Below are 27,183 nucleotides of genomic sequence, written 5' to 3' on the forward strand. Positions count from 1 at the left end.
TGACCACGTGTATGAGCGCTGCAGAGGTGAAGCATTGCGGCATGCTGGAGAATAAATAGGATAGGTGTCCGGAACCTAGTGTGGTGTAATTAATTTACTTGGTGGGTTGCTGAGCGTAGATATTTCAGGTTAAAATCTAGTTATGAAATTGGGTGTTGCGCTCGGTGGATTACGTTAACTTAGTTAACTCACTTAACTAACTAGTTAGCTAATCTACACCTAGTTATAGCCCTTGAAAGTGGAAAAAGACTCAAAAATCCATCAACGGCCCCAGTACGTTAGTTGCTCCTGAACCACACACACCCCCTCATTAGCCCTGTGCCCGCCATTCATTTTTTTTACAAAGCGCATCGGGGTCGGATTCTACCCTCGTACACACTCCATACACAGATTGCTGTCAAGGTCTGTCTGCCCGGTGCTGCGGGTTCTTTTTGCTGTTCGTTGTTGTTGTTGTTGTCGTTGTCGTTGTTGTCGTTGTTGTTGTTGTCGTTGTTGTTGTTGTTCCTACTGCTCGTATTATTTAGTTGCTGGCATTGATTGTTGCTGGGGGTTTGGCCAAATAACTTCCTCTCCTCACAAGACACACCACCCAATTCCTCCCCCGCCGTGACTTTATCTCTCCTTCATTCTACTTCCACGATTGCCCGCCCAACTAACCTGCGTCTACCCCATTGTTTCTCAGATATTTACACCCTCTAAATTCACCAAGGCCCATGTTGGGTTTCCCCTCTTCCACCTATTGAGTCCATTTTCCCTTTTGCTCCTTGGACTGGACGAACCCACTTCACTCTTTCCATTAAAACAGCTCTCCGCACCGCTGGATCTGTCGCATAATTTCCTCCCCCCATCGCCGCTCCGCGTTCCGTCCCTTCTCCCATCCAACAGATTTCGCTATGGAAGGTCAAGGCGATAACGACGAGCTCTACCCCATCGCCGTCCTGATCGATGAACTCAAGGTAAAGCTTTCCGCTTCCTCCCACCATTTAAATCGGCTCCAGCCTTGCATGGACATACCCTTACACATAGACAACCTTCTTACGAAATACAGCACGAGGATGTCCTCCTTCGCCTAAACGCCATCCATCGCCTATCCACTATTGCTCTGGCTCTTGGCCCAGAACGAACACGAGACGAATTGGTGCCTTTCCTTGACGGTTTGTCTCGCAGTCTTTATATGCAACTTGACCTGTCCCTGCAATGAAACTCCGAACACTGACCAGGTTCCACTATTCGCTTCCAGACTCTGTCGAAGATGAAGATGAAGTGTTGACGGCGCTCAGCGAGGAATTGGGGAATTTTGTGGAGTATGTTGGTGGCCCAGAATACGCACATGTTCTACTATCTCCGTTGGAGAATCTGGCCGCGATTGAGGAACCATTGGTGCGAGAAAAGGTCGGTTATGTTTGGGCCCACCCGCAAAAACTACAGGAAGATGTGGGTGTCCCGCAGTGCACGACTTGCTGACAAGATATCCTTATACTACAGGCGGTCGAATCACTGAACAAGATTTGCGGTCATCTTTCGCCAAAGCAGATTGAAGATTACTTCATACCCCTCACTGTGCGCCTCTCAAAAGCAGACTGGTTTACCTCGAAAATATCCGCTACTGGCCTCTACAGCGCTCCGTATTCCCATGCCTCTCCTGCTCTGCAGCAAGGGCTTCGACAGCAGTTTGGGCATCTGGTTCACGATGATACTCCGATGGTTAGGCGGCAGGCTGCAAATAACCTTGCGAAGTTCACCAAGGAGATGACTACGCCAATAATCATAGATGAAATAATTCCTCTTTTCCAGTACCTTGCCAATGACGACCAGGATAGCGTGCGACTATTGACAGTGGATATCTTGATATCGATCTGCGAGGAGATTCCGAAAGAGCAACAGTCAAGCCATGGGGTCCTTTTGACTGCACTGCGAAGTTTATTCGAAGACAAAAGCTGGCGCGTTAGGTACATGGTGGCTGATAGGTTTGAAAAAGTAAACCATAACCATGGGTGAGAACTGCGGCCGTGGGCAAATTATCATAACTGACTGGTGGCCTTTTCACACAGATCGCAAAAGCTGTCGATGATGAGGTGTTGAATCGCGATCTTGTCCCCGCCTTCGTCAAGTTACTGAAAGATACCGAAGCAGAAGTTCGCACAGCAATCGCAGGGCAAATTCCTGGTAAGATATTATGTGTTTTGGGTCCCAACACACGTTGCATCCGATCTAATACGTTTACAGGTTTCTGCGAGCTTCTCGATAGAGATACCCTTTTGAATGAAATAATGACTACCATTGAAGACCTTGTAGCCGACCCCTCTCAACATGTGCGTGCCGCACTAGGGACCCAGATCAGTGGTCTAGCACCGATCCTTGGTAAAGATGAGTGAGTGATGGTTTCTTTCCTTGATAATAATTTCTCTGTCCGATGCTGACTGGTAATTAACAATCCTAGAACCATTGCACACTTGCTCCCTATGTTCTTGCAAATGTTGAAAGATGAATTTCCCGATGTCCGTCTTCATATCATATCCAAATTGGAATTGGTCAATAAAGGTATGTGTTTCATCCACGACCAATATAATATCTCAGTTGCTCACATTGCGTACAGTAATTGGAATCGAACTTCTATCCCAATCTCTACTTCCTGCCATTGTTCAGTTGGCGGAAGATAAGCAGTGGCGCGTTCGTTTAGCGATTATCGAATATATCCCCCTTCTTGCCAGTCAGCTTGGCGTTAAGTTCTTTGATGAACAACTCAGCGCTCTTTGTATGGGCTGGCTTGGGGATGCGGTCTTTTCCATTCGAGAGGCAGCCACTCAGAACCTAAAAAAACTTACCGAAGTGTTTGGGGTGGACTGGGCGAAAGATTCTATTATTCCAAAGGTTATCTCGATGGGCCAACATCCAAACTACCTGTACAGAATGACAACCTGTTTTGCCATTTCCGTAAGTCCCCTTGCCTATCTTTTCTCCAACTATGTTTGTCGGATTAAAGCATTTAGCTTATGTGCAAACAGACGCTCGCCCCGGCCATCAATCTCTCCATCATCGAGACATCCATTCTTCCAGTCCTGGAGAGACTCGTGAGTGACGATATCCCAAACATCCGTTTCAACGTCGCCAAATCCTACGCTGTCATTATCGATACTCTTCGCTGCTTACCTGCGGAGGGCACGCTGGCTGAGCTTGAGAAATCTGGCCAAACCGGTACCCCAGGGCCACGTAACTACACCATCGTACAGCAACAGATTCTTCCCAATCTCGAGAAACTGCAGCAGGACGAGGATGTTGATGTACGATACTTTGCCACGACGGCTGCGAGTAGTTTTGCGGAAAATATGCAGACGTCGCCATAAGTTAAATAGAGAATCTTCCAACGCATCCCGCTCCTCCCTTTCGCCATTTCTCCCATTTGCCGAGACTACCTCATTTTCATCCATGCTTGTTATGTTGCTCCCTCGCTTTATTTGGGAAGACTATGTCGGCTTAGACGGACTCACTTTTGTATTTTTTTTTTAAATTATTTCCAATCGCAAGAGAAATGGGGACATTGATAATCGATTAAATTTGCTTTTGTCGTTTCCTGAAGAGAGTCAAGGGACCAACAAAAAAAAAAAAAAAAACATACACGATTTTCCAAGGATTATTTATTTTATTTATTTTATCAGACTAGCAGCTGGAGGCCATCCATCTGAGCAGAAGTAGAAACTAGCAAAGTTTTGAAAATATTCATCTTTTCTTTTCAACCTCATGGTTGCCTCCCTTCGGTCTTTTTTGCCCCCTCTCCTAACGGGTCCCAGCCATGAAATAAACAAGATGTAGGGCATTGCAAGCTTCCTCCTTTCATGTTTTCGAGGGAGCATACGTGATGTTTTTTTGTGCGACTGTTAAATTATACGCGCGGTGCTGAAATATACTGAGAAAGAAAGAAAATAAAAAAACCCCATAAACTAGCCATTTCATGGAATGAAATGTATGTCCCTTAATGAGAAACTAGGGCATGTATACGATGTTGTAGAATTTTGATTTATTTGAACATTCCTTTGAGAGTGGGTGGAATACACATTCAGCTTTTTGACATGTCAGTAAAAGTCAAGTTAGAGATTTGAGTCCGAGAAATATGAATATATTGCCCTCAGGTGCTGCACGAACAGCATATATCATACAGGAGAGATATTCCATGATAGGTGGATGCCTGGTCTTATGCCCGAATGAACAGCGTATGTGGCTGAATTATGACCCCAACTGTGGCGGTGCAAGGGAAAGTTCCCAACTTTTGCTGACTCGAAGCATCAACTCGCAGTAATTCCCATCGCTACAGTTGACCACGCAGTTGAAATAGTTGCTGCACTTTACAACAGCTGGTTGTTTGTTGTCTTCGGTTTCTTTGAATACTCCCGTCTGTTTATGAAATTTTCTCTGTATTGAAAAAATACCCTGGTGCTCAATTTGTTCATCCCAGCAAACTGCGAACTTGGTAATTTCACTGTGATTGAGAAATTTTTACAGCCCATCCAGAATGCCTACTATCACCGTCGATAAGACCGCTCTCTTCAACGAGCTGGGCAGAAAGTAAGTCCAATTGACTTCTCTAGCTACCGTTGAACCTATCTGAATTCTCTTTTTTTTTTTTTTTTTTTGCTTATCCGTAATGCGACAGGTATTCAACAGAGGAGTTCGACGAACTATGCTTCGAGTTTGGTAAGGCAGCAGTAGCCAAGGTACCCCCCTCCTTACGAACGCCTGCTAATAATGTCTCTCAACAGGCCTTGAACTTGACGAAGATGTAATACCCCCTTTTCGTTCCTCTAGGCGATCCTTTCTCTGAACGATTACAGACCGAGAACTCCGAAAGACCATTCGTAAACGGCAAGCAAGAAGCCCCGCAACTGAAGATTGAGGTCCCCGCCAATCGGTTGGTACTCTCCCTCTCTACGGCTATATGTGACACGAAGTACTAAGTGGACAATAGATATGATCTCATGTGCATTGAAGGCATTGCACTCATGCTAAATATCTTTCGGGGCCGAGCTACCTTGCCTAAATACCGTCTCGTTACGCCTCCTAATGGCGAACTTGAACAAATTATCGTGAAAGAGGAGGTGAGGAAACGAACAAGCAAAATGACTATAGCTATGGAATTAGCTATGCAATAGCATTCACTGAATCTATATGCAGACGATGAAAGTGCGGCCCTATATTTCAGGCGCCATCCTTCGCAATATCCGCTTCGATCAAGCCCGATATGACTCCTTCATCGCCCTTCAGGACAAGTTGCACCAGAATCTTGCCCGTCAGAGAACGTTGATATCTGTTGGAACGCATGACTTGGATACAATTAAAGGACCGTTCACTTATGAAGCTGTGCCTCCAAAGGATGTCAGCTTCATACCTTTGAATCAGACGAGGAAGATGAACGGGGAGGAGCTGATGGAGTTTTATGAAGTATGTCAGATTACGCACCACCGTACTCTACAATCCAGAAACACGACACTAAAAAGCTTATAGAAAGATAAACATCTCGGAAAATATCTGCACATTATCCGGGACTCTCCAGTGTACCCTGTTGTTTACGATGCAGACCACGTTGTCTGTTCCCTCCCACCAATCATCAACAGCGACCACTCGAAAATCACTTTAAACACAAAAAATGTTTTCCTCGAGTACACTGCGCTTGATAAAACAAAGGTTGAAATCGTAAACAATATCCTAGTTGCTATGTTCTCTCAGTATACCTCTGAGCCTTTTACGGTTGAACCCGTGAGAATAGTATCAGAGCACAACGGCGAAACTCGCGAGACCCCCAATCTAAACCCCCGCCACACCCAAGCCAGTATATCCTATATTAACCAATGCTGCGGCTTATCCCTATCCACCACTGAAATCTGCAACCTCCTGAAACGAATGGCATACTTTGCTGAGCCATCCAAAACATCACCAGACCTTATCGACCTTGAGGTTCCTGTGACCCGTGCTGACGTCCTCCACCAAGCTGATATTATGGAAGACGTGGCCATCGCCTACGGCTTTAACGAGTTACCCCGATACTTTCCCAGCAAATCGGGCACGATCGCACAACCCCTCCCCGTCAACAAGCTCACCGATATCATCAGAACAGAAGCCGCAATGGCTGGTTGGTCTGAAGTCATGCCACTAATCCTGTGTTCGCATGACGAGAACTTCGCCTGGTTGAACCGCAAGGACGACGGGAACACTGCAGTTAAACTTGCAAACCCGAAGACGGTCGAGTTTCAAGTCGTTCGCACGAGCCTGTTACCAGGTCTTTTGAAAACTATCAGTGAAAACAAACACCATGCTATCCCTATGAAGATCTTTGAAGTCAGCGATGTCGTGTTCAAAGACCTATCCCTTGAACGCAAGAGTAGGAACGTGAGACATTTCGCTGCAGCTTGGTATGGGAAGACGAGTGGGTTTGAAGTTGTGCATGGTCTGCTTGATAGAGTTATGGCGATGCTCAAAACTGCGTTCATAATCGGCGAGGAAGGTCTTAATAATCCTGCGATGAGCTATGCGACATACTGGATAGAGGAATTGGAAGGTTCGATATAACCCCCCCCCCCCCCCAAAAAAAAAAAAAAAAAAAAAAAAAAACGAGTAAAAATCACTTATGGTTTAAGGAGAGTATTAGAATCCCATTCCTGCTAACTAATATCTTCTCTTTTGTTTCAACAGATCCTACATATTTCCCCGGACATGCTGCTTCCATACACGTCCGAATTTACGGGAAGGATCACGTGATTGGATCCTTCGGTATCTTGCATCCAACAGTGCTTGAAAACTTTGAGTTGAAGTATCCCGTCAGCACGTTGGAGATTAATATTGAGGCTTTCCTATAAGTTTTCCCGTGTCTATTTTCAATAACTCTTCGCGTCTCTATCGTCCTGTGGACTGAGTATTGGGGGCAGAAGAAGTATATTCATCTAGAAGTAGAATTGGAGCCATCAAACAGTGGTCAAATGAATGACGATGATCGGAAGCTAATACCAAAGGCCGGGAGGTTTGGACAATAAATTGGTGTGGGTTAAACGGGCATTTTGTAGACCAGAAAATTGACTTGGTGCAGATGGATGGAACTCGAATGAAGGAATAGATACTGTATTTACACTTGTCCAGGGCTACTTGGTGACGTCAGCTTCTGATATAAAAAAAAGTTAAGCATTCACATACTCCTTTTCTTTTGCCTTCGGCATTTTCAGACCTGGGAAATGTATCACAGCAAAACCTGCCTATTGTTGGTTCATATCTCTTATTGCTACCTTTACAGTAGAGAATCTTGTAGCAATGATGAATACATCTCATCTACGTATATCCCCATTGCAATAGGAAGAGCCCAATTTTTCAATACACTGAACGGACTGTCCTAATAAAACACAACGCAACCAGGACCTCATTTGCGGGAAGAAAAGAAGAAAATATAGAACAGAGGCAGAAAATGTAAGTTCGTATTCATTTTACGCCCGCGGATCAACAACCCTGAGAAATAAGAAAGAGACATTAACAAGAACCCGCACCGCATGACAACACACCAAAAAATTACTCCTGCCCTTCCACAACCTGCCCATCAGGACCAACGCCCTGTCCCGCAGCCTCAGCTTCCTGCTGCTCAGCCAATCGCTGCTGCTCAGCCAGCTGTTGGGCGGCAAGGGCTTTGGCACCATAATCCTGGCTAATTGGATGCAGGACGGGCTCTTCCTCCTTGGGATCGATGATGGTGACGGAGTCGGGGAGAGATTTCTGGGGACCGGATTTTCCTTCTGGGTCGCTGCCGCGCATGATCTTTACTTTTATGCCAAGGACACCTTGGCGGAGTAGGACGTGGCGGGTGGCGCTGTCGATGAAGTCGCGGACGGGTTGGCCGGAGTGGATCATGAAGCCGTCCTAAAGGGGGAAGTTAGCGATTGTTTAATTGACGGTGTATATCGGGGTGGTTATGAATAATAAGTGGCAATGGAGTGTGGGGGGTATGAAATTCTTGCTTCACAGGACACCGATCAATCGGACAGGTAGATTGATCGAGGTCTCCCGTTCCCGTTCATCGCAGTCAATGACCGCTGTACAGGGAAGAAGAAAAGCGTGAACCCCCCCCCCCCCCCCCCCCCTCCAAAAAAAAAAATCAAAAAATCAAAAAATATGTGAAGAAGCATACAGTGAACTTCATGCTCTTGGCACGAGCAGCTCTCAACTTTCCAGAGACAACCACCTCGCAACCCTTGGCACCGCTCTCCATAATAAATCTGAGTACACCGTAACAAGCTCTTCGGACAGCAAGACCGTTGAGCAATTTGTATCTCAAGCTCTCGCACTGAGCAACGGCAGACAGACCACGGTTCTGCACCTTGGCGGCATACAGAGAAACGGAGTTTTCGGGGAATTTGAAGCGTTTCTGGATGAGGGAGGTGAGTTCGCGGATGCGGCGACCTTGTTCGCCCAGAACTTCCTGGGTGTGAGTGGCACGGATGACTGTTGCAAGAAGAGGGTTCGGGGTTAGTGGTTTTCTTCTATCATCTCAATGTAATATTTCGCTCAGACTCCTTCCACCCGCGGCGAAATGTTCGTATTGTATCATCATCCAATCAATCAAATTGGTCCATTCCCTCTCTCTTCTTAACCCGCATCTTTTCCCTTGTGTACCTTGCACAAATCCAGGGCATATCACTATTCTTTCTTTCTGTCTTGTCTTTAACCGAATCCGTATTCCCAAACCCACAACGCCCAAATAGGGTAATCCAATCTCTCATTCTTCCTCTCCCCTCCAAATCTCACCAAGCGGTCGGTAAAAAAAAGACAAGGAAAGAAAAAGGAACACGTACTGATATCAGTAACCGTGGGAGTAACCCGGACCTCGACGCCAGAGTATCCCTCCTCAGCTAATTCGCGCTGGAAGAACTCGTTCAACTCAGCGTAGAAAACACCATCAGCCACAAACTTGCGGCGCTTCGAGATCACTCCTTGGACGGCAGCCATGATTGAGAATTTACTCTTGTTTTTTTTGTTTTGTCGTGACAGAAAACAAAAAAGGGTCCGCCGGGTATGGGTCGTGGTAAGGAGATTCGATGGGCGACGGCGACGAGCTGCTTCGGTCTTCTGCGTCGTGGAGATGGTTTTGGAGGTTGCTGTGTTTTTAGTGGGGGATATTTCGAGGTTAGGGCTTGGGGTTTGCCCTAATTCCGTTTTGGGACAGTCTAAGCTTTGCCATTTTGCGAAGGCCTCCCAACCCTCAATCCTCAACCCTCAACCCTCAACCCTCAACCCAGCCATTCTAATGGGGCTATGTTCGGTTATATGTTTAAAGATGGATGGTGAAAATTACAATAATTATGGCTGAACTAATGTCTTACTATTTTGTCTGACTCCCATGGCATTAGAAACGCTGGAGAGACAGAATGTGTACTCTAGTCCTCCCTGATGATACTACCATATAGTTCAGAGAGAAGAGAAATATGCCATTTAAATTCTCAATGCTGAAAAATGAATTAAAAAAGTGCTATATCATCAACCATATCATGAACAGTGCAAACCCAATAACCTAGAACTCCTAAATTAGGAACGCCATGAACGAAAATTATAGTCACCGTCCCGGCATCCAGAATCAAAGTGTATGAACTAGTGAGGAACCGCTGTATGAAGGACGCCTCTTATTGCATCTCAACCTCCATTTCCTTATTTCCAATCAACTCTGCTGGCTGCCACTGGCTGCTTTTCCGACCGGCTGGCAACCCTAAATCAGAGAGGCCCGCAGAAAGCGCAGCCACCCCTGACGACGTCGTGCTAGTGCTAGTGCTCGGGGGAGGGGGAGGGTTGCTGGCCCCAGGGTTGCTGAAAGAGCGTTCAGAAGTATCAACTCCGGTTAGAACTGGTGTCCTTGCGCCAGAGGGATAGTCCTTATCCAGAGACACGCAGCTGCTGCGATGAGAATTCATTTCCGCATCGGTTCGACCAAACGCTTCACTCCACCATCGTACCTCGCTGGTGCGTGGGAAAAGAAGCCGTTCCCGACCTCGCTTATTATCATCTATGACAGGGTCATACTGGGGATTAGTGAATTGCTCCCTCCTGGCGAGAAAGTAGTCCCACACGCTCCTTGTTTTTTCCTTGGCTTTTGCGTCCACACGCTCCTTTTCGCTGTTAAAGAGGAACGTTCCATATTGGCATGAGTAGAGATGATATAACAGTCGTCGAAGAAAACGCTCGTTGAACTCAAAACGTGTGGGATGCTGATATATCAATTGATATGTCGCGTCAAGGAATTGATGGAAAACAGGGCTTGTTTCCTTAATTTTGGTCACCTCGATTTCGTTTACCGATGTTGATATACGTGTACATGGCTTCTTGGAGCTATCTGAATCCAACGCCTGTATCTCCCCATCCGACTCACCCAACGAGTCCCGACTGGCGTTTTCTCTGTTGAAAAACACCTTCGCACTGAGAAGGGCATTTTCGAGTGCTTTCCCTGCGCCACCTGCATCACCAAAGCCCGAACGGGTAGTCTCACTCCCCATGCGGTCATTTTCGACCTGAAACCATTTCTCACTACTTAGATACCCAGATCGATGGCGAAACATGTGACCAAACGAGAGCCAATCCTTTTCGACCAGAACCATGAACCCTTCCATTGTCCTGTAGAACGGGTCAAGGCACAGCTGGCTCAAAGCGCTCAACTGGCTAGTTCTATCCCAGCCATCTGAACAGTGAATGAGCACATGAGAATGCTGCAAACCCACTTGGCGTGCAATTAACGCGGCCCCGTCGAGTATTCCGGTGATATGTTTGAGCCAGCCACTCCTCGCAAGCTGATCTCTGTTCGGTCCGAGTGGCGTCACATCAGATTCTTTGAGAGCATCAATAACTCGATTTAGTGAGTCTCGCATAACATGAATGTTATCGATCCCCAAGTAGGCCTTGGTGGCGAACTTATAGTTGTCCATGTTTTCGGACCCTAGACCAACGGCCTGCATAGCAAAGGCGTTCACGGTTGGGCGAGCGTCGACAATAAGATTGTGCTGCTGTGCTCCATATATTTGAGGCTGTGTTCCGTTATCTTCATTCCGGGCTGCAGATATTACCTCGTCTTCCAGCTCTTCAGCGTTGGATATTTCAAAGTTCGCTGGTGGAATTGCTTGCTCTTCCTGGCTGGAAGTTAAGGAGTCAGCCTCAAAGGAAGAGGTAGGTGTATAGCTCGCAAGAGGCCTCTCCGGACGTGACGTCGAAAAAATAGCGGCTAAAAGTTTTTCATCTTGTATGCTTCTCTTCCCACGCACACCCACCAGCGGCTGAGAGGATCTTGTAATAGAACAGTTGTTGACAGGGTGAAGATAGGTCAAGACGGGTATTCGAGCTCTGGATCGGTATCTTCCGGCATAGTTAAGTGTATTATCTGACATGCCCGAAGGAACGGGAAGAAGGGCAGGGTATGTGGGCGAAAACTAACGGTTACAACGTCAGAGTTGCTTCATCGTAGAGCAGAAGAGAGCCACATTCATCCATACCGAGTAATTCTGATTAATAGAAGATATCCTCCAACTGCAGTTTGCATCTGCCTTCCCAATTCCTAAGCGCAACCATTCTTTCCGCGCATCGTAGATTGCCCATCCATCGAGACTTCGCTCGGGGGGTGGAGGCTGATAGGTGAAAGCATAAAGTTTTTCGATCCGTCCAAGTTTGCAGGTCCATGACTTGATGCTCTCATAAACATCTCTTGCCCTGGATTCTTCAGGGAAATAGAAACAGACAAATGTGAAATCACGGCATCTGAGGCGTATTGAAGAGGGCTGTCTCGAAGAACTCGGTGCGGGCCTGAAGGTGCAGAAGGAAATGATCGGGTATGTAATCCACAGCTCTTTGGGTTTCGGGGTTATATTGTCTCCCTGAGACTGGTCTGTAGTTGTAGCAGGGGGGGTATGTGAAAATATAAGGTGGTGAGGCGTGAGATGCAGTGTGCCGAGAACTTGCTCTCCACGTCGTGAGAGCGTCACATTATCTACCTATGTCCGTATATCAAAATATGAACCGTCAGCTCCACATGAATAGCTTCAACGCACCGAACAAAAGCCGTTTTCCTACCTTTGCAATCCTTGTTCGTTCCATCTTGGAATGAATGTCGAATAGTTCACGTGGAATTTAAAGGAGTGGCATGGTGAAGACAAGCTGACTTTAATGGGTTTATTTTCAGTGAGCAGTTTCCAACCCACGAACACTCCAGATCGGCCAAGCGTACGTAACAAAGCTGCGAAAAGAAAGCGAATAACGCCTTGGGGTTAGACAGGGAATTGGCCAAAGGTTTGTACTTTGTAGAGTGCTTGCGGAATACTGCACTGGATGTGATGCAGTTGAAGTCCTTTGGTTGGCAGATCGGACAGGCAACCAGCCAGCTTATTTAGCGCTCCGCCCCGCCTAAATAAACTCACAACGTCAGATATTTTAACTTTAAAGACTCCCAATTTTGCGGGTAGATTGTATCTACAAAAGAGCTCATTTGACGTTATATTAAAGAAATATTGTCCAAGTATCTTTGCTATCGTACAGTTCAAGCCCGGGCAATGCTATTTGACCAATGGAATGAACTGGACAGAGCAAAAAGAGACTGTCTTCCTGCGGTTTCACTAGACGGGCAAGGCCTTTGTATTGTATCTCTCCCTTTTTAAAACCAATAAGAATGTGAGCTTCTTGCTCTGGAATATCAACGTCTCCTAATGTTATGAATGATGATGTTGTTCCTCTTCTCTATCGATCCACTTTTGAAAGTCTGCCCTTATGCTTTCATCCGTGACTTTGGATTTGATGCTTTCCCTATCCATCTCCTCAAGCAGCTCTACCGCTTGCGGATAGTGCACCGATCAACAAGATTGGAAATCATGTCCCAGAAGTCTTGTAATTCGTTGAATTTGGCCGCACCGTCGGTCTGTGCATTCAACTCTTCGTCACTGAATTTGTGCGGAATCGGCTCCTCAATGTCCAGAAAGCCCCATCGTCTATGATATTTTGATTAGCATAAACGGATTATAGTTAGTTTATCTTTCAGGTGAGGATGGAATTGGCGGGGCTGAACCGTTGGATCTTCATGAGGGGACTCCAAACCGGACTATGTCGCCTGTGTCCCAGGAGCCGACGCAGAGCCTGATCGGGAATACTCTCATTTGCTGGAAATCAAATTGGAAGAAGAACTTATCAAGTTATAGACTTCCTTTGCGAGAAACTGCTGGTAGGAGAACCGGAGGATAGACCGCGAGTTTTTTTTTTATTTCCTTCTCGATATTACTTCTCTCGTCTTCACCTAGGTCTTTGTAGTTATCTGGATGCTTGAGGGTAAAATCTTCGCCGTCTACTCTGACGATTGCTGGCGGGGAGGCGAGAGTGAACAACCCATACATCTTGCCATCAACTATACCTGCTAAAAAGACATTCTCACCATACAACTTCGGGTGCCAAGTGACGATGCTACGAGTTCAGGGTCCTTTGGCAGAAGCAAATGAGTAACTGCGAATATACTTACCAAGCAGCGAGAGATATGATTTGGGGGAGTGTATCGTCTGTTGATAAGCTATCTGGATGAATATCAATCTCTCGTAGGGTCGGGTACCGGTTCGTCCAATCTCTCTCATTTACCAACCCGCAATTAAATGTCCAATAGGAGTTCTCCCTGTGATCCATCAGTCGAAGCAACAAGGACATAGTTATTGGAAGCATCCCTACACGGGCCCCGGTCGATATCCATCTTTACTCTTTCCTTGAACCAGAAATCTTTTTCAATGGTCAACCGTAATTATGGTATATTTGTCCATTGATATACTTTTGCACAGTCGGTGAGAAACGAGGCCTTTTGCGGGTGGAACCTCTTTAAGGGGACAGTTTGAGAAAGTACATACATACTACTGCTATAGCTTTGCCCAAGCAATAGATGATTTGGTGTCTCTTCTGCTGCAGACGTGGGGAATTCTGACACACATCAATTAAATGTCACTGACAAGTGTGTCTGTTGTGTATTGACACCAGATCTTTAATAACAGCCACACGATCTCGCACTTCCACATCTAGCCATAACTTACCTCTTTCGATTGAGTTCCTTTAGCCTCTTCGGTCAAGATATACTCCGGACCAGCACTCTGGGACTAGGGGAGCCCGAGTTTGTTCGAACCTAGAACATGTAGTTAGTTAACTAAATGTTAGTTTTTTTTTTTTTCTCCCAGCCGAGACAACAAAAAACACTAAAGAAAATTCCTACAAACACCATTGTTGCTACACTGGATGCAGTTGAGCAGTAAACAGGAGCCCCAGAAGTCAAATACGGCAAGCTTGCGATAGCTACGGCACTATTATCCATAACAAATCGGAATACTTTGTTTGTACTGGCCGTCGGTGATTTTAGATATGTGTTTGCAACTAGGTTGCCCCGACTGTTTGGGCTGCTATTCGCTGCAAGGCAGGGTAAGTACATTGAATTCTTTGTAGCGGAATTGCAGATGTTTTTCTTCGTCCTATAACCACCAGCCCCCATGTACCTGGAAACATTGTGATATTGGAGTCGCATCTGGACGTGCTACCACGTTGGGAACAGAGCTGTATTGACGACATATGCAAAAAGGGGACAGGAACGGAATCTTTGATGAAGAGAAGAATATGTGAGGAGGACCTTTTGACCCAAATGATCCATTGGACTCTGGCGCTTGGTATGTGAAATGAAGTGAGTCTACGTGGCATTTAGGCTTTGGGGGACGCATTGCTTGAGATGGAATACGGGATAAAGATGATTATATTCTCCCGGTGAGTTAGTTGACATCCATGATCCGATAATTTCCTGTGACTGCTCGAGTATTATCTAGCCGCGCTACCCGCGCTAACCAGTTTAATGCCTCCAACTTATTATTAGCATCGATGATACGGGGAATATCTACTTCAAGTCTACCACAAGGATGTTAGTGAGTGAGTGTGTAGCGTGCCATGGTTGCTTGCTCGCCTCTGAGAATTGTTGTTTCAGAATTTAAAACAAGTGAAAAGTTCTTTCAAAAATTAATTTGCGGACTCATCCTCGCGTGGTGAGAGTTTATTTCTCCGTCGGAAAACTTAGTAACAGTTCGCAATCGCCCGTTTCTGGAATTTCAAATGAGTTAAACGGTTATTCATATCCGGTCGTTGACGTCAGATAAGTTGTGTCGGCTCTCCTTATTCTTCCGTCAGATCCAGACTTGAGCCTTTGCTGGCTCAAACTAGACGATTGCTCTACAAAACATGTCGTGCCCACGGGGGCCTCCGCATTTTATCTCGAGGATGCATTATTTTGAACCAGCGAAACAGGATAGACAGAAGATGAATGGATCGCAGTCGGGAATGGGAATATGTTGTCTACCCACCCGATTTCGCTGTCACCTTCCCAGCTCCAAGTCATGGATGTCAGTGCTAGAGCTGCATCTGCCCTCTCTATCACAGCATCATTTTTCGTAATTGCAAGCTTCCTGGGTAGTAATCTATTCAGAACCCCAGTCAACAGACTCACCTTTTATGCGACCTGGGGAAATTTATTTGCAAATATTGGCACCATGATGGGGTCATCTGAGGTTTCACGCGGCGAAGCGAATCGCCTCTGCCACGTCCAGGCATTCATTTTACAATGGTGTGTGTTGTCCGTTCTTGTTCCTAGTCCCTTAAATCTCTCGTAGCAAACTTACATAAATTGGACCTAGGTTTTTGCCGGCAAACTCGCTATGGATCTTTTGCATGGCCTTAAATGTCTACTTGACCTCATTCCGCAGATATAGGCCTACTGAGTTGAAACGACTGGAGTGGCGGTACTTCATTTTATGTTATTTAATCCCATTCATACCTGCATTTATATTCCTGTTCATCCGCACAAGGGTCAGGGGACCTGTATATGGAGATGCCATTGTGAGTAAAAAAAAAAAAAAAAGGCCTTGATAACCCGATCCTGTGTAACAGGTGCCGGCCTACTAACCACGGTATATGTATGTAGATGTGGTGCTGGATTAGACCAGAATGGAAAGCTTTACGCTTCGCATTCTTCTATGGGCCTGTATGGTTCGTAGTCATTATTACAGTTTCAATTCTTACATACGCGGGAATTGAAATTCTATCAAGGCAAAAAAAAATTCGGAGACTTTCTGCGACAAATATTCCTAATATCCCAGATAAATGCCACTTAGGGGCCCAGCGAAATCCTACGATTGACGTGGCAAAAGTTCCCCTGGTAACAAATGCGACTGTCGATGGTTTGGGAGGTGAACTGGCGAATGCTCCGGCTTTTGTTCATCTAGCTTCCTCTGGTGATGCAGGGTTTATTAGGGAACAAGTTGCGAAAGCCGGGGATACGTCACCAATGACAACTTGGTTGGACGGCGAAACATCGCAGAGAGCAGAAGACAACAGAAGTTCGAGTATCAATCTCAGACGATCCTCAACACAAATCTCATCACATCCCTTGCCCTCTCTCGCTCCTTGTGCCACAACTGACTCCCAGATGTGGCGGGAAAGCGCACTACGACCAAGCACAACTCTCAACCTCGAGTCCCTTAGATCAGACTTTGATGAACTTGAAAACGTAAATACGCTGCACAGCTCTCAGATTGACATGGAAAATATTCCTCGGAGTACAATCAGTGGGATATATCTTGAGAATATTGACCTCTGGATCCAAAGCCACAGCCAAAGTTGGCACTCAAGCCATGAACTTGTTCAGCATCAAGTCATCGAGAGTCAGAATGCAGCATATTCGTACATCAAAAGAGTCTCGCTATTCTTTCTTTCATTATTCGTAACTTGGGTTCGTATTCTCTCTTTTTACGATGATACTTCTATTCCTTAGATCCCCGCTGATACCGCCAATCTATGTATCCTATAGACCCCTTCCACTCTAAACCGGGTCCATCGGCTTTCTTCCCCCCACGAACCGGTATTCGTTCTTTCTCTCCTGGCCACATCAGTTCTTCCGCTCCAGGGCTTCTGGAACTTAGTTGTATATATATATACGTCTTTTGATTCTGTCAAGGTGCTTTATGCAAAACTCCGCACACGGTGGAGGATGCGTTGGGGGACGTAATTGTATATGCAGAGCTAAGGAGGCAAATGCCTCTCATTGTTTTTAATGCTGTATATACCTTTTGTTATTGTGGATATTTGTTCCATATAACCTAAAACTAAGTGTAGGGTTCGATTTGATTATATAATCGTTGTGAGTTCGAGGTACGGGTGTTGGGTTGCTCGATTCTGGGATTTTGGAACCTGTCGATAATCATTATGTTTTATCCTGAACAGACGAATTCCAGTTTACTTGGATCCACCATGCTGCAGCTGTGGAATTGCTAGTGTTAAATCTGTGGATTTTGCAGGTGTTTTTGCCACTTCCTCTTCCATGAAACGAAAGCAATTTTCATGGATTGTATCTTCAATCCTTCCTTTCCGCTGGAATAGAGTATCTGTCACACAGAAAACAAAATAGAAAGTAATCATGGTTTCTTTAAAGCATACATGTTATTTTCACATTTATAAACATTTTTCCGACTATAATACACATAGACACCCGAGCGAGTTTGAAGGGACCAGGAACAAGAAAAGATGCGACCATACAACCGGATCCAATAACAATCGTTAATATGTTCAGGGACCTCTAGATGTGCAGGAAAGGAAAGGAAAGCGCCAAATACCGTATATCATTTCAGGGCTACTACGGGCTTTACTATTAAATCTATCTTCAGATTTACCATCTGCACCTTGCTCCACCCACTCAGGAAACCTATCCTCTGGTTCAAGATTGGGATTTCACCGATAATTTCCTTCACCTACACAGCCAATCCGTCCTTCAGCTCCCATCATCCTTGTAATTCGCAGCAGCAGCAGCGCTCTGTTCAAAAGCCATTTCGCAGGCTCGGATGTAAAACGGCTCGAATGCAGCCCGAAGCGATCCGTGGGACTTACCATCCGCAACGGCGGATGAAAGACGGGTATTCGGTTGGCAAACCTCTGGTCTCAGTTCACTCTCATCGCGACCCAGGGAGAGAGACATATTCATCACATGCTCAGGCAACGCAAGGCCCATGTGTACATGCGAGAAATTGAGCTCGAGTTCTTTATAGTTGAATCGGGAGATTTGAGTTGACCTCAGGTAGTGCACTGGAGGGAGCAAGTATGTACCCGTTACGAAGTCAGACACTTCATGTGCTTGCGAGTCCGTTGCAGTGGCAGAGGAGCGATTAAAGAGCAGCTTTCGTGGAATTGAAAGCTGACAGGATACAGGCATGCGGGTTTGTCTGAAAGCATCTTCACAAACCATTCTTCGGATGAGCTGTAAGATACTGGAGATGTCGGCTCTTTTTCCATAGGTTTGTAGCAATGTAGATGCGTCCTCCCCTTCGAGGAGGTCATAATGCGTGAATTTCGTGAAGCGAAGGTCGAGAGAGGTTTCTGGGAGTAATACGTCCATGCTCACTCTATGAACGACGATGGATGCTTTTCGTAATATCGGAACAACAAGTTGACGTCTACCTTTAAAACGTAGTAAAACTTCCAATTCCAATTCTATCGGAGGGACGCGGAACTTGTTAGTAGGCGAAGGCGTAAGATGAATCCGGTGGAGAGTGGCGTTTTTATTGTTGAGTAAGGGGGTTAAATCTTGGAGAAACGCTATGGGATTGGGAATATTGGCAGCAAAAGCTCGAGGAACGGTAGGACTAAGTGACTTAAAGTTCATCTTGCCTGGTTTCATCAAATGTTGTTGCGAAAATAGAGATTTTCCAAGAGAAGCGACAACTACCTCACGGACATGAGGTTGGCCAGGATTGCGCCAAGTAACTGAAACTGGTTTCTTGAATAGCTCGTTGCACACCTTAGTAAGAGCAGACGCATGGTCTGTCCGGATGAGTGCTGTTGGAGGCTTTGATTGAGTTCCACTCGGTATTTTGGACTCGGACAGCGGCTTCATCCATCTTAGCCATCGTCTCTGACGATCCACCCAAGTCAAGAACTCCGGGTATGCAACACTGTACATAACTGCTGGCTCAACGTCTGGCAAGTAGGTACAAAAGCGAGCTCGGTCCTCTTCGATCATCGATATTGCCGATTTGATATTCCTATATGCCTCGTCCGCTTCTTTCTCCAACTCATGTACGAAATAGATCTTTATTTCCCTTGCACCTTCTTTACGGCAAAATACATGGAATGACTCTTGCATCAAACGGAAAAATCGATTTTCAAATCGTCTATTTTTCCCATGGAATATGTAACCTCTGCTCGGAAGCTCCACAGTTTTGGAGAGAATCTTAGGGAGATATTCCATGACACCATTTCGAACAAATTCACAAGACGTTTCATTTGCTGTGATCCGCACAAGGTTTAAAGACCTGGAAACGTCTATTTTGGCGGAATAGGTGGTTGCGAGGTCTGAGAGAGGGCTGGTATCAGGTAATAAAAGCATGGAGATCTCTTGTGGAGTCAGGTGCATGTCCAATTGACCTATTTCACCCGAAACAGATAGCTTCCAGCAGTCTCGTAATACGGTCTCTGCCAAGGAGACCTTCCCAGGCATATTTTGAAGACTCCCAATCCTTGAAGCGGTCTGTTTTTGGGCCTCAGGGTCCATTTCGAGAAAATGAGAGGTTCCGGGCCTCCATCCCGAACTCGATATCGTTGAACACTCCTCTTGGTCAGCGGGATTACCTAGCGATTCAAATTGTTTGTAGTAGTCAGACAGCTGATTAGCTGTAAAGCCATCCTCTAGTGCTTTCCGAAGCCTACGCCATTCATTCCTGTTTAGCTTGTCTCCAGGCTTGTGGTGGGATCGGATTTGATCGATGTTCTCAATAACCTCTTTAGCACCTCCCGTTTGGTATCTTGTTCTATCCACCTCTCTCAGTAGTTCAGATGGATTTTCCCATGATGCATCACCATCAGTTTCCTTCTCCAGTAATCTTGAAAACTTGCGTGCGGTTATTTGTTTCGGGCGGCTCGCCCTCTCCTTCAGTATCACAACATCCCCAACCTCACCAAGGGTTTGCACATCCAAGCGCGCAACATGTCTTTGATATCGGGACTTTTTAATGCTCAATACCGGGTATAGCTGAGGGTTTGATTCAGTCCGGGGACTGGGAGTGGTCGTGCTGTGATATCTGTTTTGATGTAGGCCGAAGCAGGTATAGGTAATGATGCAGGTGGTCAAGGCCTTCTGAGAACGAGGAGAGCAAAATTGGCATCGGAGACAGGTAACCACATTTTGCGACAACAACACCTTAAACATCTGTGATGGGAGAGCCACAGGACTAACAGCCCTGTGTTTTATGTCCAGATCATGACCAGAAAGTTGAGAATATTCGCATCTTAACTTTTTGCTTCTGGAAGTGGCAGAGAATTTTATCACGTGAAATTAACTGTATAATTACTAGCGTTGTATTATTTTGATGTAATGTTACATGACACAGTTCGTAAACAATTCTCAGGGGGTAAAATTCTACATATAAAATTACAAATAAAATCACAAACAGTATATATGCATTAAAGGTTTAAGGGATCATGAACTTGAAACACACAAAATGAACACTCCCACTATGGTTGTAACAATCTGGTTGACCCTCTGGACGTGAGGCCTAAAGCCACTGGCCGTGAAATGTTTCAATACCAGTGCGAATTCTGAACCGAAAGATAAATTCATTCATATGCTCGTGGTCAGTAACTATGGTGGGAGAATAACCGAAAATAGATAGCTGGCAGGTACAGACCTAAATGGTATCATCTCTGCAAGGGTTGGAATATGGAGTTCTGGTTGCATAAGCCAAGGTTGCTATTTCAGTAGTGCTAATCTGGGAGCAACAGTTGTTAATTAGCAAATCCAGTTTGCTCAGGATAAATAGTTATACATTACCTTAATCGTGGAAAATAAGTAATAGAGCGCGATTCAAAGATCTGTCAGAGCACGACCTGACCTCCATCCCTATTCTCTATAAATAATGCACGGCCACTACTGCAAAAGCCCGCGACATTCCAGGGAAATTGAACGCAAATCACTGCGGAGTTGAAATTTCCCAGCTCCTCAGATCTTCACGAAGATCGAGCTCGGATACTTCTCTGCTTTTTTCTCTCCTTCCTCGGACCCTATAACGTGGATGCTCCAGGCTATCCTTGCCCTTGCTGTCTCCTCTTCGATGACCCCCAAATGAGGATTTTGCTCCTCTTTCATTTGCGCTGTCGCGAATTGTGCGCCGCGAGTCTGCATCGCTAAGTGAGGCACTATCTTCATAGCCATTTTGCGGTCTTGCGCTGCGGCTAGCTGATCCCCAGCCATCACCTCCCGCAAATATATCTTCGATCAACTCATCGGGAGGAAGTTCTCCAGGTCGACACGCCCAAGAAGCTGCCAAGGTACGCCGGTACATATCCTGCATGTCGCCGGCATCGCGACTCCTGCTATTGTTTGAGGGGGTAGAGCCAGAGTGAGCGAGATCACCCTGTTCTGCGGATATAAAACCACCAATCCCCCCAAATACCATGGCCGTCTTCAGACGAGGTCTGTAAACGGTTAATACAATGATGGTCCCAAAAAGAGGGGAAAAAAAAACAAACTAAGCACTGACGTGGTAAAATTGGTCTCTCCCTCAACCTGTCGCATCACAATCCCAACCTTTAAGGTGCTATTGATTTTGCTGTCTTGCAACAAGTACCGTCTAGTTACACCTTCGCCATCTTCATGCTTATCTACATACTCCGCAAGGTTGAGTCGAACATTTCCCATCACCTGTCTATCCCCGCGATTGCCAGGGGTAAATTCTTGAATAATCTCAAAGTAAATTTCACAGTCCTGGAGCCTCTGGTTCCGATCCACAGTTAGCCTGATAGGAAGTATCTTTTCATATTCCCATGAAGCGCGATGGTCTTGAATAACGGCATTTGCCGTGTTTCCACGGTGCTCAGCTGATGTGGAAGAAGGGAGGTGCCATTTTGCGAAAGCTGACCCATCAATAAGCGGGATGTTGTTTAGGTCGATTAACTAAATAAATCAGTTGGAATAGTCCATCTACGGAAGGCCTGCTAACTGAGAAGAGCACAGCATACTCGCAATGTAAGTTCGAACTTCGGCTATGAGGTGGGGTAAAGAAGTCAGCTTGTGGTTAGCAATTGAGAATGGGGGTGGAATATCATTACCCGCCTGTTTTTGGGGACTGAGAGCGTCCTTGTTAGCGTTTTGGCCGAGTAGACAGCATACTCCCAGGGATTCATCCTGGCTAGATGCTATGCAGGGCAGCAGGGAATTGAAAAGAGCTCACCAAATGCCTGCATTGTGGAGAGGGGCAAAGGGGAGAGAAATGGCTATCCAGCTTGTTGAGTGAATTCACACAGCAGAAGTTTCCTGTTTTTTTGCCTTCCAGATACCTGCTTACATTATACACAGTTCTTCATGTTGAACAAATAATGTGAATAGAAGGGAAATGTCACTTTCTTTTGATCTGAATTTTCTCAACAACAACAGCAGCAGCAGCAGCAGAAGCAGCAGCAGGTAGAAGAAGAACTGAATAGAAGCTCAAGCGTCTCTTGTTTGGTTAATCTCTCTTATCTATCTTATTAGTGGCATCTTGGCTTGTTAGTTTGTTGACCAATGTTGTTTATCATCACGTGCAACTTAACCATCCATAGATCCAGGTGATTCTCACAGCTGTACAAAAATTGTGAACTTTTTAGACATCAGTTATTGCTGACTCTTTTCATATTATCTACTATTTTGTTCATATCCTCAAAACACAGGGTTGTAGCAAATAACAATTCCCACCAGGCATCTCGGGCTTTAGCACCCAATATTGCGACCTCGGTAGCGACGAGTCAAATACACTCTGTATCAACATCATATCTCATGCAACAATGAGCCAGCTGCCTCCATCGCCGCCTTCGGAGCCTCTGTCTCCCGGGGGCCAGTCGCGCCATGCCACGGAACCTGTCCCTCTCGATTCCGAAATCCGCACAACCCCAATCCACCATCTTCTTGAAGACATTCGCGTCCCATCGGAGCCTCTCCCACCGTACCGTTATCACCCAATCACTTGCACTCCACTTGACGCAGTGGAAATTCACACCCAGCTACAGTCATTGCGGAAGGAGTATTCGACTCCCGTAGCGGCCATTAAGGGCCAGGAAGAACTGGCGAAAGAGGTGAAGAGGAGGATGGCGGAGGCTGAGCAGAAGAGAGAGGATATCCAGAAACTTATGAAGAGAAAGACGGAAGAAAGAGGCACGGAAAGAAGGGTTTTTGAAAAGATTAAAAAGGAAAGGGAGGGCAGGACAGTGTGATCGCTTGAGATTGGCAGGATTGCCAGTTATCAAGGAAAATGAGCGAGCGGCCGCTAAAACCGAAGCTACTGTGCGGCGGAGACTGAAAGGGTTGACTACAATTTCAATAAGATGGGGCGAACGGATGGTATTGCCTATTTCCCACTGTTTTACGAAGGATGGTTACCTACGTATATGGCTTTTATCAAGTACACTGCATTGTTATTGTGCAGAAATTGACTTACAGGTTGAGGTTATATGCGACGTGGATTTAACGAATGGCAAAAGATGCCTCCCTACATCTTCCGGCATCCACGAAATAAAAAATGCGGGAGATATGAAGATGTGGTTTCATAAAATCCAGATGGAGAAAAATGTAGATGGACGTTGGGAAAACGCCTTTGTCTACTTAACGGAAATGAGTGGTATTAGAACAATAAGTGGTTCGCGAAAAGCCTCCAGGATATGAGAGGGTTGAAGCAACCAACGGAAGACACCACAACAATACATGGGGCTAATGGATTGTTGAATGACGGATCCATCTTCGAATTACATAAACTTCATTCATCGAGTACTTGAAAGCAACATTTTCACTATCTCCATCCCAACCCATGAAAAGCAAACCATATTGATCATCTTCAACAAGTTTACCTGCCAACACAGGGGTCTGGATCCGAGACCAGGCTGGAGTCATCTGGCTAGAGAACCAGCAGCTGTACTCTGACCCAGATGCAGGTAAAAAGTCCATGGCCAAAGCGTTTCCCCACACAGGCAATGGTATGGCGAAGAAGGGGGGGTAGGTTGGGAGTCTAATATAAAAACTGCAAACCTACATGACCGTTCGTACGGAGTACATTGATACAAATTTGTGAAGGCACGTCAAGCGAAAATCATCTTGATAATTGAATGACCAACAAGAAAGACAATCAAAATACGTTTTAGCACACTGGCCGTAGTGTGCTTGATTATTGCGGAGCTAATCCGTAGTCCGAATAAAAAACGGCGCTGTAAATAATAACTCCTGTAAACTCCAACCTCACCTTTACAATATGAAGCTTTATGATTAAAATGGATTTTAAATGAACAGCCTCATGAAATATTCATTTTTAAAGAAAAAGAAATTAAATAAATAAAAAAGAAGAAAAAACTAACTACTTCTTCACTAAGCTAGCTGGTCTATATTTTGACCAGACCCTTTTTCAACCATTCTATTCAAACCTAACTCACCACCTTTACCACGCGTTTTCTCAACCAAATTATTAAAATGAAGCCTAATAATGAAGCTGCTATAGCTGCTGCTATAGAGAATTTAAAAATGGTGTTTTTCAATCTGAATGAGCTGCTGCTAAAGCATATAACATTCTATGAAGCATATTGAAGAGCAGAAAGAATGATTCCATTCAACAAGCAATTGCTCATCAACATCAATAAAAGTTGACTCCAGAGCAAGAGATCTTTCTAGTTTGATGGATAAAAGAGCAAGATTCACAAGGATTTTCACCCTTTCATGCGTGTGTATGAGAAATGGTGACTCAAATTCTTTAAATGAATTGAGATCCCACTCAGCTGGGTAAGAATTGAATTAGAAAGTTTCTAAAACAAAATCCTTTATAATAAGATCCATGTTGGCTGAAGGATTGAGTCTTAAGGAATAGAGAATACTCAGTAGAAAACAACTTCAGCAGTTCTATAACTACTTTTCTGAAACACAACAGACTTATGAGATAGTCATTGAAAATATATGAAATATGAATGAATATGACATTGCTTTAGAAGTATGTATGAATATCAAAGCACTTGCTGAGCAAAGAAAAGATAAAATCTATATTAAATCTCCCTCTAATCACAAGTGAGTTTCAATTCTTGAAGCTATTAGTGCTGATGAGCACTATATAGACTCTCTAATCATTTTTTGAGGTTAAAATGCATAATTTAGCTGATTTGAGAATGTGAATATACTCAATTGAACCTATACAACATCAGATGATGAATGGATATTAAATAATATATATCTCAACTGATTAAATATGATTTTTCTATCTCAAATGTTTAAGAAAGATCTGTATAGATTATTAGTACTAGATGATCATAGCAGTCATATCACTATCAAATTTCTAAAAGAATGTTATATAAATTTGATTCATTTAGTATTTCTATCTGCTTACACATCTCATATTCTTCAGCCATTGAATCTTGAAGTGTTTTCACCCATGAAGAGCTACTATAGAGCTGAGATCATTGTCTTAAGCTATCTGAATGATGCAACTTCTATGAAGAAAAGAAGATTTATATAAGTTTATGAACAAGCATATTTAAAGACCTTAGAATTTTATAATATACATGAAAAGTGGAAAGCAGCCGATCTAATATCATTTAATTCTTTCAAGAGACTAGATTTCTTTCAGATTTGAGATCAGAGTCAATTTAATTCTAAATTAGTGATATCTACAACCTCTCTATCTTCTGAACTGCAAGATCTTTTGCTTATAACTCTCTGAGATTCTAGACATATATATAAGACTTTGTAGCAGTTGAATAAAAAGAGAATTCTTATAAAAGAGCAGCAAATTTTTCTTTGCAAAGCTAGTAAAATGATTAATGAATTGAATGCTCTACAAGCTGTTAGGCAGTTTATAATTTTTAAACTCTTTAATTAACTAAAGACTCTACAGCAGTCAAAAACTAAAAAGAATTAAAAAAATTTAAGAGAAAGCTACTACTCTAGAGACTAGAAAATAACTATAAAAGTTAAAAATTGAGACTAAAAAAACAACAGCAGCAGCTTTAGTAGCAGATCTGAAAGTCTGCATATTTGAATAACAATTAGATTGAATTTATACTTAAATATTTACTCAAATAGAAAGAGTGATTACTTTGAATAGAGTGATTGAAAAAGAATCTGATCAAAATATAGATTGACTAGCTTATATCAATTATTATTTATAATTAATTAATAATTTTACTTCTTTATAATATTAATTAATAGTTGATTAGAACTTCTCATATGAAATTTATAAAATAAAAATGAAATTAATAAGCAATAATAGCAAAGTTATTATTTTGAATTTTTTTTAATATTTATAACTAGTTAATTAATTAATTATTAAAATTATTTTAATAATCATTAGTAATAAATTGTAAAAAATAATAAAATATATAAATTATTAATATATTTATAATTATTAATATTTTATTATTTAAAATAAATAGAAATTATAAAAATTAAATAAAAATAATTAATTAAATTTAAATTTAATTAAAACTTAGATATTATTTTTATAAATATTTTATATAAATTTTAACTTAAAAAATAAAATAATAAAATATAATTTTTAAAATAAATAAAATTTTTAATTTTATATATATATATAAAATAGATATTTATAATTAAATTATTTAAAAAATAAATATTAAATATAGTTTTTTTATTTAATATTAAATTAAATTTTTAATTTTTAATTATATAAAATAAATAAAATTTTTATTTAAGTTATATTAATAAATATTAAAGTTTAAAAATTATTTTATTTTATATATTTTTTTATTACTATTATTTTTTATTATTATTAATATATTAAAAAATTAAAATTTTTAATATATTTATTTTTTTTAATTAATATTTTTTTATAATTTAATTAATTTTTTAAAATTAAAATTAAAAATAGTTTTAAATAAAAACCTTTTTAAAATATAATAAAATATTTAAATTTTATAATATTTAAATAAGAATTAAAAATATAATTAATAAAAATATAATTTTATTATTAACTTATAATACTTAATGTAAATAATATAAAATTTAAATATAAAAAAGTTTAATTTTAAAAATTAATATTATATTTATATAAAAACTTTATTAATTTTATTTTATTTAATTTTATTAAATATTTTTCTTTTTATATTATTATTATTATTATTATTATTTTA

At 43.1% G+C, this 27,183-nt stretch overlaps 9 protein-coding genes across 9 annotated transcripts; 4 read left to right on the forward strand and 5 right to left on the reverse strand.

The window, feature by feature from the left end:
* Positions 1-893: 893 nt before the first annotated feature.
* Positions 894-3,344, forward strand: PADG_01405 (protein phosphatase 2A structural subunit TPD3; the record flags this gene model as incomplete). Its single annotated transcript, XM_010758593.1, has 9 exons — positions 894-956; positions 1,049-1,154; positions 1,241-1,392; positions 1,486-1,977; positions 2,052-2,166; positions 2,227-2,371; positions 2,441-2,541; positions 2,597-2,934; positions 3,006-3,344. The coding sequence occupies 9 exons, from the start codon at positions 894-896 to the stop codon at positions 3,342-3,344; spliced, it is 1,851 nt and encodes a 616-aa protein (XP_010756895.1).
* Positions 3,345-4,507: 1,163 nt separating this feature from the next.
* Positions 4,508-6,845, forward strand: PADG_01406 (phenylalanine-tRNA ligase, beta subunit; the record flags this gene model as incomplete). The annotated part of the gene is made up of 8 exons (XM_010758594.1): positions 4,508-4,560; positions 4,649-4,689; positions 4,755-4,774; positions 4,827-4,903; positions 4,961-5,090; positions 5,167-5,433; positions 5,497-6,547; positions 6,682-6,845. The coding sequence occupies 8 exons, from the start codon at positions 4,508-4,510 to the stop codon at positions 6,843-6,845; spliced, it is 1,803 nt and encodes a 600-aa protein (XP_010756896.1).
* Positions 6,846-7,542: 697 nt separating this feature from the next.
* Positions 7,543-8,973, reverse strand: PADG_01407 (40S ribosomal protein; the record flags this gene model as incomplete). Its single annotated transcript, XM_010759140.1, has 3 exons — positions 7,543-7,887; positions 8,156-8,469; positions 8,820-8,973. The coding sequence occupies 3 exons, from the start codon at positions 8,971-8,973 to the stop codon at positions 7,543-7,545; spliced, it is 813 nt and encodes a 270-aa protein (XP_010757442.1).
* Positions 8,974-9,644: 671 nt separating this feature from the next.
* PADG_01408 (phosphatidylinositol-3-phosphatase YMR1) lies at positions 9,645-12,093 on the reverse strand (the record flags this gene model as incomplete). Its single annotated transcript, XM_010759141.1, has 3 exons — positions 9,645-11,432; positions 11,496-11,990; positions 12,070-12,093. The coding sequence occupies 3 exons, from the start codon at positions 12,091-12,093 to the stop codon at positions 9,645-9,647; spliced, it is 2,307 nt and encodes a 768-aa protein (XP_010757443.1).
* A 724-nt stretch (positions 12,094-12,817) lies between these two features.
* Positions 12,818-13,376, reverse strand: PADG_01409 (uncharacterized protein; the record flags this gene model as incomplete). The annotated part of the gene is made up of 3 exons (XM_010758595.1): positions 12,818-12,977; positions 13,055-13,145; positions 13,187-13,376. 3 exons carry the CDS (start codon positions 13,374-13,376, stop codon positions 12,818-12,820), a joined length of 441 nt encoding a protein of 146 aa, XP_010756897.1.
* Positions 13,377-15,338: 1,962 nt separating this feature from the next.
* On the forward strand, positions 15,339-17,053 carry PADG_01410 (uncharacterized protein; the record flags this gene model as incomplete). Its single annotated transcript, XM_010758596.1, has 4 exons — positions 15,339-15,613; positions 15,684-15,885; positions 15,971-16,777; positions 16,856-17,053. 4 exons carry the CDS (start codon positions 15,339-15,341, stop codon positions 17,051-17,053), a joined length of 1,482 nt encoding a protein of 493 aa, XP_010756898.1.
* A 759-nt stretch (positions 17,054-17,812) lies between these two features.
* On the reverse strand, positions 17,813-20,242 carry PADG_01411 (uncharacterized protein; the record flags this gene model as incomplete). The annotated part of the gene is made up of 1 exon (XM_010759142.1): positions 17,813-20,242. One exon carries the CDS (start codon positions 20,240-20,242, stop codon positions 17,813-17,815), a length of 2,430 nt encoding a protein of 809 aa, XP_010757444.1.
* A 760-nt stretch (positions 20,243-21,002) lies between these two features.
* PADG_01412 (uncharacterized protein) lies at positions 21,003-22,215 on the reverse strand (the record flags this gene model as incomplete). Its single annotated transcript, XM_010758597.1, has 4 exons — positions 21,003-21,507; positions 21,573-21,985; positions 22,051-22,074; positions 22,141-22,215. The coding sequence occupies 4 exons, from the start codon at positions 22,213-22,215 to the stop codon at positions 21,003-21,005; spliced, it is 1,017 nt and encodes a 338-aa protein (XP_010756899.1).
* Positions 22,216-22,851: 636 nt separating this feature from the next.
* On the forward strand, positions 22,852-23,277 carry PADG_01413 (uncharacterized protein; the record flags this gene model as incomplete). The annotated part of the gene is made up of 1 exon (XM_010759143.1): positions 22,852-23,277. The coding sequence occupies one exon, from the start codon at positions 22,852-22,854 to the stop codon at positions 23,275-23,277; it is 426 nt and encodes a 141-aa protein (XP_010757445.1).
* Positions 23,278-27,183: the final 3,906 nt, after the last annotated feature.

Source organism: Paracoccidioides brasiliensis (genome assembly GCF_000150735.1).
Source record: "Paracoccidioides brasiliensis Pb18 unplaced genomic scaffold supercont2.2, whole genome shotgun sequence".
Taxonomy (NCBI): Eukaryota; Fungi; Ascomycota; class Eurotiomycetes; order Onygenales; family Ajellomycetaceae; genus Paracoccidioides; species Paracoccidioides brasiliensis.